The sequence below is a fragment of the Haliaeetus leucocephalus genome, unplaced genomic scaffold (genome assembly GCF_000737465.1).
Source record: "Haliaeetus leucocephalus isolate CR32 unplaced genomic scaffold, Haliaeetus_leucocephalus-4.0 Scaffold848, whole genome shotgun sequence".
NCBI classification, from domain to species: domain Eukaryota; kingdom Metazoa; phylum Chordata; class Aves; order Accipitriformes; family Accipitridae; genus Haliaeetus; species Haliaeetus leucocephalus.
In genome coordinates this window covers 4,337,914-4,348,792 of record NW_010973284.1, presented here as the reverse complement: position 1 = coordinate 4,348,792, position 10,879 = coordinate 4,337,914, and the positions used below count along the sequence as shown (strand labels likewise).

The following is a 10,879-nucleotide window of genomic DNA, read 5'->3' as shown; positions in this document are numbered from 1 at the left end:
TTGGGAAAGAGAAGAATAGAAAGTTTTTAAGGCTGAGATAGATGTATAGATAGTGAAAACTTGAAGTCTAAAACATTCAAGTTGGCAACTTCATTCCTAAGTATGCATTTGCACATGCTTGGTATTCATGCATGGTCTGTATGCAAACTGAGGTCTGAGTTTATTTGCTGTTTTTCTTTTAAAGGCCATGTTTCCTCATTACAGAGGATACTGCACAAAATGGGGGGGAAATGGGATTTTTCTGGGATTGGATACGATTTTTCACAGCAACAGGAGTACAAATGCAGCACGTGAGCTATCAAAAACTCAACAGGTGCCAAAAATAGCCCCTGGATAATGAGCTTTTGTTTCAGACAGTGGGCACATAGCCCGGCTGCATCTGCATTGCGGACGGGCCGTTCTGCAGCCGTTCTCCCCCTATTCCTTCGGGATCCTCACCCCCATGGCCATCCCCTCCCAAGGACTGGGGCGCCCGCTCCCTACCCGCTCCTGCCTCTGCACGCCCTCCCCTCGCTCCTGCCCCACACCACTCCCCTCCAGGTAACCCCAGTGGCTTGTCATTTTGGGGCTTCTGGGAAAAAAGGCCAAGGATAATTGCATCTTCCCCAGAGGTTTTGTCTCCCCACAAGGGGGTTATGGCCTCTTCTCCCTCCCTGGGCACTGGGAGGGGCTGCAGTGCCCACGCTGAGGTGCCGGGCGTCAGACGGGATCCGGGGAGCCTGTTTCCCTCTGCTCCCCACGTTCACAGAAGTGGAGGGCTCCTCCTGCCCCAAACGGGCAAAAAGGCCCCACAAAGGAGCTGACGCCATCCCGCCTGCTGTGAGGAGAGGAGAGGTCCTGGCCATGGCGGCTTCTCTGTGGAGAGGGAGGTGGCACAAGGCCGAGGCTTTCCCTCCTCCAAGATGGCGCCCTGTGAGCCCCTCTTCAAGGAACAACAGGACCTTGCGGGTGACCGGCAGTCCCCAGCCTCGGCTGGCAGGAGGGGTGAGTTGTGGGGGACGCCAGCGGCCATGCTGCCAGGGAGGGAGGCAGGGTGAGGGGCTGCGGGGGTCAAGTGCCTTTGTGGTGTGAGGGAGCTCCTGCTCTGCCTTGAGGGCCTCGCCATGCCATGGTGTGGTGTTTGGGGGTTAAGTGTTATGTTCAATGAAAAAAGGGTGCTTTACACAGTAAGTAGGTACTCTTCTAAGGAAAAATGACTTAAGAAAGAAAGAAAAAAACCTCCAAAGGAAAACTTCTGACCAAATTTGAAAAGGGATGTGGTGGGGCAGGAGGGAGGCTGCCAAGTGCTCCCTTGAGGGAATGGCGGCAGCTCCTAATAAACCACCAACTGCAGACCTCTGGCAGCAGCACAGCATCTCTGCGGGACTGCTTCCCGGACAGAGAGCTGCAACCACCCTCCTCGCAGCCCCCTCTGGGTCAGCCAGCCATGCCAGGGTGAAGATCTGCTGGATCTTCTGAACAAAAGTATAGCTTGGAGATTATTTTGGGGGACTTGGAGAATATTTTTCTTAGCTCCCTCCCATAAATACTACAGGACTGTCCATTAAAAGGGCAGCTGAGGAAAGGATCCTCCAACTCCAAACCCCCTCCTCCTCTGCTGCTTTGCAAGGCAAATAGAGAGGACTTTTTCCTGAAAAGGCTGAGGATCTGGAGTAGCAGAAGTTACGTACATGCAGGAGTGAGGCTACAGACCTGCGTTAACAAAGTGGATGAGAACGGGAAGTGTCCTCCTCCCTGGGACCCAACTGCCATTTCTTCTGCTCCTCAGTGGTCCACACAGAGCGGGGAGGCAGGAGGGGTCTGACTGAAACTTCAGGATTGTTCTCTTTTGACAGTGGTTCCTGATGGTCAATAAGAGTTTAGTTTATGATGCTGTTTGTCACCATGTTGACTGGGCCCACTAACATTTTTACAAATTTTGTTTACAAAAAAGTAATAAGAATAAAGACATATTTTACAAATAATATTTTTGATGGGAAGCAGTCTCTTGGAAAGCTTCTATGATATAGTCTGATATCTTATTAATTGATTTCACTCGATACTGTAATATTGGTGAGTCTTTCTTCCTGGGTTTGTGAATAGTTGTCCTAAAAACTTAAACATATATAGAGTTTTATATAACATGAATTCAGCCTTGTTTTTTCAAGATATTTCCTTCTCTAATGGGATTAATTTATGGAGGTCATTATAATTGCTTTATTACGTTGCTAATATAAGAGCAGTGAGTAAATTCCCTAAAGAACTCCTTTTCCTTTAGTGAGGAAAATATTGGTGTGCCCTGTAGCTCTGATTCATACCACTATTGTAAAGTCAGCCAGCTGTAAGATGTATGTGGAGGCAGTGGATGATAAATGTGTTCTAATAATCCAGTATACAAAGTGTTTCCATAAAAATTCTTCAGTAGTATCCAGGGACATTAAACAGTCCATCAATAAAGTCCTTCTTTAAATGGTTTTGAATCAGGCAAAGGCTGTTTTAATGCACAGTTGTACAGGCTATCTCAAGTTTTCCCCATGGTAGTTCCAGAGTCTGTTTTTAGCATATGATTATGATACTGCCGAGAACGTTGCTTCCGATAAAAGTGTGGATTGATTTGCAGTATTCTCAGCTCCAGTTTCAGACAAGAAATGAATGAGTCTCATGCTTTTATTACTTAAGATATAATTGTGTGTTTGTTGACAGTCATCAAAGAAATTAGCTTTATAAAATCTTTACTTAGGATATATCTTTTATACAGGATTAAAATTAGCTTTGATTACTTATATAGCACTCTGGATTTCTCCCCTTCTTTGTGGTGGACTTCTGTTTTGGGTCTGTTTAATTCAAATGCAACAGTGGGATAAAACTCAAAGCACTTTACTGATGTGCTGAAGACAGTAGAGTTGCTGCAGCATGAGGCACCCTCATCATCCACAGCTTAAAAGATTTGGCACTGGGAGACTCACTTTGATTGTTCCTACTCTCTCTGTAAAGCGGGTAGGAAGAACCAAAGTGAAACTTCCAATGCCAAACCAGGCAGGAACAAATGAAGTGAGTCTTCCAGGTTGTTCCCACCTGCTTTCAGAGAGGGGACAAACAAAATGTCTGGGATGCAGATAATCTCTAATACCTTTTGTGAAATTTACTTTGGAGAGCTGGAGATTACTTGTGCAGAAAGTACAGTATGGAGCTGTACATTAGTCCTGTGCACAACACCACTGAGAAAACAACTAAGAATGAGCAGTCACAGTGGAAATTCTCTTCACTGGAGAGCTTTGAGACTTCCTTTCTGAACTTTCTGCTAGAGCTAGCTCCAACCACAGTGCTGGGCTGATACACTCCTGTCCATCCTGATTCCTCCCTCCCCAGATACTTGGTTAGGAAGCATTTCATGTCAGAGAGATGCTTTCTTCTATTAAAAAACCCGAGAAGATTGGTTGATTTATTCTAAAACAAAGATCATACATTTACTGATTAAACTATCAATAAAATATAGACTATCCAAATCTCTGTGCTTTGAGTTTGTTTTCAAGAAAACTCATGAAATATAAAAGAACAATTTAAAGTATTTAAATGGAAAAGAAAATGGAAGTTTAGGGTTGAAAATACTCAGTTTGACTTAGTTCTGTATAATTTCCACATGTTTTTAATAGCCTAGTGGTAAAACCCAATAAAACCACTAGAAGCAATGAAATCATAATGAAACATCTCAAGGTCAGTCTTGTTTTTCTTTTGGTTTTGCCATTTAGCCCATACAATATTTGTAGCAGATGTAATGTGAGATATCTGTGAACATAAAACACTTCTTGTTTTGCTTCCCCTGCTTTTTCCATCTTATTAAAATACCCTTCTTGGGGGGTGGGGGGAGCACTAGAGATATTATGTCCTTATTAGGAAAGTTCAAAAGTAACAATTAACTACAATAAGTTTCATGTGGTGGGTCAAATCCTGGCTTTCAGCTAGTGTTGTGTGCAGACACATACAAGCGTATGTTTCATTCCTAAATGAAATGCAGATACCTCTTTGTGATGAAAGATGACTGCTTTTAAAGCAACAGATGCAGAACCCTGTACCTTACAGAAGAAAAACTCCTATGATGGAACCTGAAAAGCAGAACTGTGACCTACCCTGAGCACATCTGTAATTCTCAGTGGCATGGGAAGTCTAGGGTTTTGTAATGTCTGAATTGAAAACAATTCAGGAACAATATTTGCTTGTTCTTGTGCCAGACTGAATGCTCTATGCTAGTTTGGAAGGAAGGACAGCATGCCCTACAACCAAAAGTCTTTGTAGGAGTATAAATAAGTTTTCATCATATCACGAATAGGAGAAGGAAAAGAGTTGTTCCATTAACTGTATAGTCTGTTCCAGTAGTTTTCAGTGAGTGAGAGGTAGCCAAGAATTAGCTGTGAAGGGGTGACCAGTGACTCACAGATGCTTGTGGATACCTGCAGACCTGTCTTTAGTGGCTGTCCTCAAGTAGAAGCTTTGTGACGAGAGGGATAGCTTGCTCCATCCCTATATCTCCAACTGTTGGTACCTTCTCATCTTAGAGCCAGCAAGTAAAGGAGGTTTGATTCTACTGCAGGAGGAGAAGTGATTAAACACTCTTCCTCTTCACCTGGCAATACTCACCATCTTGTCTTCCTGAAGCCTTCTTTATTCATTCCTCAAAATACTCTCTCAGTAACAGACTGCTATGATTTTACTTTGACAGCCTGTAAAATATCTAAAATATCCTGTGACACAAATCTGCCAGAAGTCCCAGCTGTGCCAAATCCATTCCCATATATCATCTTCCAGGCTATGGAGATGCAACCGTTGCTACTTTATAAATTATGGAATCTGAGGTTTTATCACTTAAAACAGGAGCCTGGCAATTCCTGTGAATATTGTGAGTAGTGATCTTGTGCTTCCAGAGAGAAAGTAGTGGCTAATCCAAGGTAATCATATGAGTCCCCTTTAATGTCTTATGTAACTGTCTCAGTCTTCAGCTGATTTATCCTTACCATGCAACACCCTGTTGAATTAGAAAACTATTTTTTCTCTTTTTATAGATGGGAAGCAAACCCTGCGTTCTTGTGGTTACTTGACCATGAGATCACATGAGAAGTCTGAGACAGTAAATAATGAACTGAACTTAAGCAGTGACCACCCTTCCTGTTCTATTAATCTCATCCATTTGGGGTTTTGTGGGACAAACCCTCTTAAAAATTCCAGAAGTATCAATCAGTATGCTCCAAAGTAGTTAGTGAGGAATGTAATTTTGAGCATATATTGCCTCCTTAGTTGTATGTGAAATCCTAGGCTAAAGTGAGAAATTTAATACATGTATTTCATTTGCAGCTCGGCCCTTAGTGAATGGATGCATTAAATTTGTCTTTTCTGGGACCCCTTTTCCAAATGCAGCAAAGGCAGATATTTTCCAGCCATTATTACTGCAAAAAGATGTGTCCTCCTTCCCCTTGCCCCCATCCTCCCCCCCTCACAAGATAGACAGCTGTAGCATCCCTGTAGAAGAAACCTACATTGCTTTCTCTTCTTAATGTAGTTAGTCCTCAGCTGCAGGGCTGTGATCTCAGCCAGCTTAGTGCCTGGAGGGGAAAACCAGCAATTCCTCATTGCCACTGTGACTGTAATGAAAGATATCTGTCTTGATGTAAAAATGCACCTGGTCGTTCAGCAGAGACACAGAGACAGGAGTACATAGCATTGGGCAAGATCAAAGTCAGCCTGAGTTTTCCAAATGCAATTCATTTCCTAGGTTACACATTTTGCTTGCACACATCAACCACCTTCTGCTAGTAGTTACCTCATTTTTATGGAAAGCACAGAAAGGACTGAGGTCATTTCCAAGACTATCCATCTGGCTTGAAGATGAAGCTTTCCATCTGCTTTGAAAGTATTACAAATTAGTTTGCTGTTAAAAATGGACTAAAATTAATGTTTGTTGTAAAACTGAAAGTGAGAGCTTATCAAATAGGGGTGTTACAGAGTGACTGTATTTTCTAAGTGCTTTAGAATTACTAGTATAGCATGGAGGGGGTCTACAATGTAATGTTCCGGCTAATTATTTAGATCATCTTATTTGTATGTATGTACTCGGGTGGCACAAATAAGCTTAGCTGCAATTAAGTCATTTAAGTGGCATCAATTAAGACTAGCTGAGAATATGAGTAACTCTATTAGTTCCATAAACTTCTGTATTTGGGTTGGCAGCCAAAAGCTCTTGGGAGTTAGTGGGATGCGTAAGTGCTCTGGTTGTGTCTCTTTCTCCCAGTTCTAATTCTTGCACAAGGATTTATTACAGCAATTCAGCACTTCAAAACTTCCTTGGCATTGACAAAATCCTCAAAAAGCTGTTTTAAGATGTCTTTAATCATGTTTTATGCCACAACGATCTGCAGTGGCTCTTTCCTTTCAGTAGTATCTCTACAGCAATGCCGTTGCAAATTAACCAGCGTAAAATGACTGTCTCTGATAAGTATGTGTTAATTTGGGTTACTTCCCACATTATTTCTTCCATAGCTGTATACAATGCACCACGTTTCTTAATTATCTTCTCTCCCTTCTCAACACTCTCCCCTAGTGTGTCCTGAATATACTTTAATTGGCTAAGCTCCCTTTCTTTTTAGCAGGGAGAGGCAACTTCAAAATAAGGTTGAATGTTGCCAATTAAGAAATATGTTCTTTCCACATATACTTGAAAGTATTCCATGCAAACTGTTGTAATTAGTGATTGCTTCATTGATTGATTGATTTTTTTAATATAAAAGTTTTGAGACTATAAAGGTCACATGTTTGTTTTCATGCTCTGAAAGTAGGAGAAATGTATTTACCAACACAAAGCTTGCACTCTAACTTGATAATCAACAGCTTCATTATTTTTGTTGGAAGGAAGTGTGATCATAGCTGGAAAATGTGAACAGATCCATGCATGCAAATATGATATGGAACCTACTGCTAGCCTAATTGCACCATGTGTCAAGCTGCTTGATAACAATCACCATGAGACACAGAAAATAGCTATCATGGAGGAAAACTTACTGTAAAAATTATTTTAACTTCAGTGTTTGCCTCTCCCCAGTTAACAGTGGCATCTTGTGTTCAGTACAGAATGACTGTGGTAGCAGTCAGATGCTCCAGTCAAGGTCACACTACACTAAGCAACATATACTTACCAGAACAAAGAACTAAAGTGCCGTGGGTGTCTAGTTAGCAGTATTTGATACCACAAATGATAAAGGTCAGGTGAGAAACTGGACCACTGCCTTCCTCCCAGCTAAATGGGAGGCAGGTATTGGTATAAAACCCCAGTTTTAAAGATCCAAACAGTATCATGTAAAAAAAATAATGCATTTCAAATTTGCAAAGTAAAACTAGACACTCTTTGAATAGGGTTTGAATGCAGAAGGCTAATTTTAAAACAGCCTGTTGATTCCGTAAAAATACAGCTTCACACAAGACTTCTGCATTCCCTACTTGCCAGACTGTGGTTTTCTTTGTTGTGTAGGACTTCTGTAGCACAACTGGCTGCTGCTTCTGGTCTTTGACGCTTTATCTCATCTGAAGTTCTCCTTGTAGAAGTCGCAGCTTCTTAGCAGTGGAGTTGGCTTAGACCTCTTGAGACATGACTAAGCTGAAGAGTGGCAGACTAAGTAAGCTGTCTTAGGCAAGCAGGCAAAAGGATTTGCACTTTGTAGTTAGCCAAACATTGTAGGTGGCTGGAGAAGGTGGTGGTGGTAAGGCTAGCAGCACTTTCTGCTTGGCAGACCATGGCACCTTGGCATGGTGTGTTGGGAGACTCATCCAAAACTACTTAGTTTGGAACTACTCATTCCAAATCTTGGATCTACTTGGCCTCTTTCTTCATCATTTTTATCTATGCAAAGTGATTGTAAAGTGATAGATGACTGGCAGGATTTTACTATCACTTCACATAGCTGTAATTGACTGTGTGAAGTTGACACTTTGCTATGTTTTCTTTGCTTTCAAAGTCAGCACGCAGAGATCCTGCCCTCTCCACGCACGCTTACGCTGTTTCATCCCTGGCTGCTTGTTCTTGTCCCTGTGTCACCCCTTCACTTGTGTTGACACAACTGTCTGTTAGGACTGTGCTAAAAACATATGTGAACCTGGTTTGAATTAAAAATACTTCTCATCTGATTCTTTGTCTGGCCTCATAAATAATTGGGTCTGTACAGCTGGGAGAGGAGGCGAGGCAGTGCAGGGAGGAATGGACAGCTGGGGAAGGATGAAGGGGACCTCCTGGAGCTGCCAGTGCTGCTGAGATGAAAGTATCAGATGCTGTATTTGTCAGCTAGTGCTTCTGCCCATTCAGAGAGGCACAGACCAGCCTCAGCTCTCCCAAATCACTGATTTTAATGGCACTCTGTAGAGCAGGTCCATTATAGGACTTGTTCAGGAACAAACTGTTCTGAATAATTTCAGTTCTTCCCTATTCTTTGTGTTCTGTGTTTGTTGTTTTGACTCTAAGATCAAATCAGGAAAATAGTTACCAACTGTATGTATTTTCAAATTCATCCATTATTTCTGAGGAATTATAGGCAAATAAGATGTACATTTGTTCTTTCTGGCTTTACCGTTTGATATTTAAACTACCTATACTACAGCCCTCTAAGGCAACTAATTAGTGCAAGACAAAAAAGTAGTCTGAACAGGAGCTCTCAAGGAAGAGGTGAATATGCACATCCCAGGAAAACCATTAATCATGTGCATGAAGCATTTCTGTTTCTGGTTAAGTGCAGAAATTGTCCTTTTTGACTGGGTTATTTTTTCTCTACAGATGAGAGGAGCATATTATAATACCAGACACACATTATCTGAAACTGATATGTCACAAGTAGCTAAATATAATGTCAAGTGTATTGGTATGACTTACTATGCAATCTCTGGATTGAATCCAAACTTTTCAAAAGGTCTCCTCACTTCTACTCTCCATTTTGGCAGAGAAATAAGAAGACACTAATAGTAGAAGTGCACAGACAGCCTGTTTTTAAATGGCAGTTTATTAAAAATGTTCTCTATCACAAACATTGGAAACATACTCAGCAGATTTTATTGTAACTGAAAGATTCAGTAGATAGTGGAAAGGGAGTAACTGTCAATGTAGATCAACCACCAAATTATGAGAAATAACGGGCCAGTTTCCACAGCAAACTCCTCACAAACCCCCAATATTACTCAGCATCACCCGGTTCCAGTTTGTGTTCAGTCTGTCCTTAGGATGAAGCATGTGGTTCATGAGTTTCAGCTTTGGGTTTACACATATTTACAGTAGAACAGCCTACAGATTACAGGAGAGGACACATTAGCACCAGTGCTTATGGAATAGGGCTCACATTGCCTCTGCCACTGCATGTGCATGGTACTGATTCTACTGAAGAGTTAGGTTAAAAAAAGGTTAATAAATCTGGCACTTGGAAGGCAAACTGTGCTCTGCAGTGACCTAGGAATTCTTTGTGTTACGTATCACACTTGAATGCCTGTCTCTGAAGGCTGCCCATCGGAATTACCTTAATGTGCTTTCTTGCAAAAATGCATGCTTTGCTTCTCCTCTGCTTGAAGTGTTATTTAGTAATATATGTAACCCCTTGAGATCAGGAAATCAGTGTGATTTTCTTACTGCTTTTCTAAAACTAAGCACAAACTCTATTATTTAGCGAATATTAAACAAATTTAGCATCTTTAGCAGTTTTGGTGAAACATTTTCACATAGCAAAAAATCTACGTAAATACAGTGTTCATAATTACTGAGATTCAGAAAAAAAGGCTTTGGTTAGAAAATCAAAAAGGGTCAAATAAAAAAAAACTTTAAAAAAAAGAAACCAAAGGAGCGTCAAATGCTATACTGGAGTCAAATGAGTGCAGAATAAAACAGTAGTCGTCCATTAGTTAATTTTTCCGTATTAAAATCTTCCACCTAAAGAAGCCCATGTCTCTTGCAAGCTGTGTGCCTTTCCTGACGTTCACAGCTGGTCTCCTAGCTCCAGTACAAGCAGAGTGGCGATAATTCCACATTTTCCTGTTCAAGGCAAAGAGTCTCTCTTCCAGCTGTGAGGTAGAGATTGGGTATCAGGTCACTGTGGCATGAGATACCACTGAGTGCAGCAGTTACACATTTGTTTCTAGTTCATTTATTTCAATAGTGCAGTGGTCTTTACTGTTGGATTTCTTAGTGTGATTCTCCACTGGACTTTCTTCTTGCTCCACTTGTACGGGTATGTGGTGCTGAAACCCTTTCATTGTTTCTGTTCCACGAGATTCATTCATGGTCTTCACACAGCCATTTCTCTGGTAAGCCACAATCTGATGGACGTTAATAGGCTTAGTTTCACAGATCAATGGCACCTATGTGAAAAGTATTAAGATCTGGAATACTGCCACTGTTTGCTGTATACAACAGGAAAGGAATTTTTACTTTGAAAGCCTGTGGTCTGCTTTACATTAACCAAAATTGTCTACGGCCTCCGTAGACTTCCAGGACCTCTTTCTCATATACACTAAGGCATCTTTGCACCATCTGGATAAAGTGAAGGTGTCTCTAGGTATGTAAAAATGCAAATTCTGTCACAACTCTAATTAAATGTATACTCACAGTAATAACTGCTTGCATCAGTAAAGTGATGTAAGTAGGGTAAATAAAGACTAGAATTTCAGGGCTAAGTTCGAAAGATACGGACTCTCAATGACCAGTATGTTGGGCTTTGGGCAGTGCTTGCTCTTGAGTGCAATTACATAGACCAGTAAGTCATTTATTGTTGCCTTCTGCCTTTCTTCTAACCCAGTAAACTAACACCCGTCTTTTCAGTTTGTACTGTTTCAGAAGAAATAAAGAGGACTTTATTGACTGATTCATAAGTTAAATATTGAAGTGTTC

General features: G+C 41.3%; 1 protein-coding gene across 1 annotated transcript in view; it reads right to left on the bottom strand.

Annotated features, from left to right (window-relative positions):
* Positions 1–10,113: 10,113 nt before the first annotated feature.
* The window catches only part of SLC1A7 (solute carrier family 1 (glutamate transporter), member 7), a 57,449-nt gene continuing 56,683 nt past the window's right edge, over positions 10,114–10,879 (bottom strand). The window contains exon 11 of the mRNA XM_010582356.1: positions 10,114–10,350. Within this exon, the coding sequence (XP_010580658.1) occupies positions 10,114–10,350 (237 nt within the window). The remainder of the gene's footprint in view (positions 10,351–10,879) is intronic.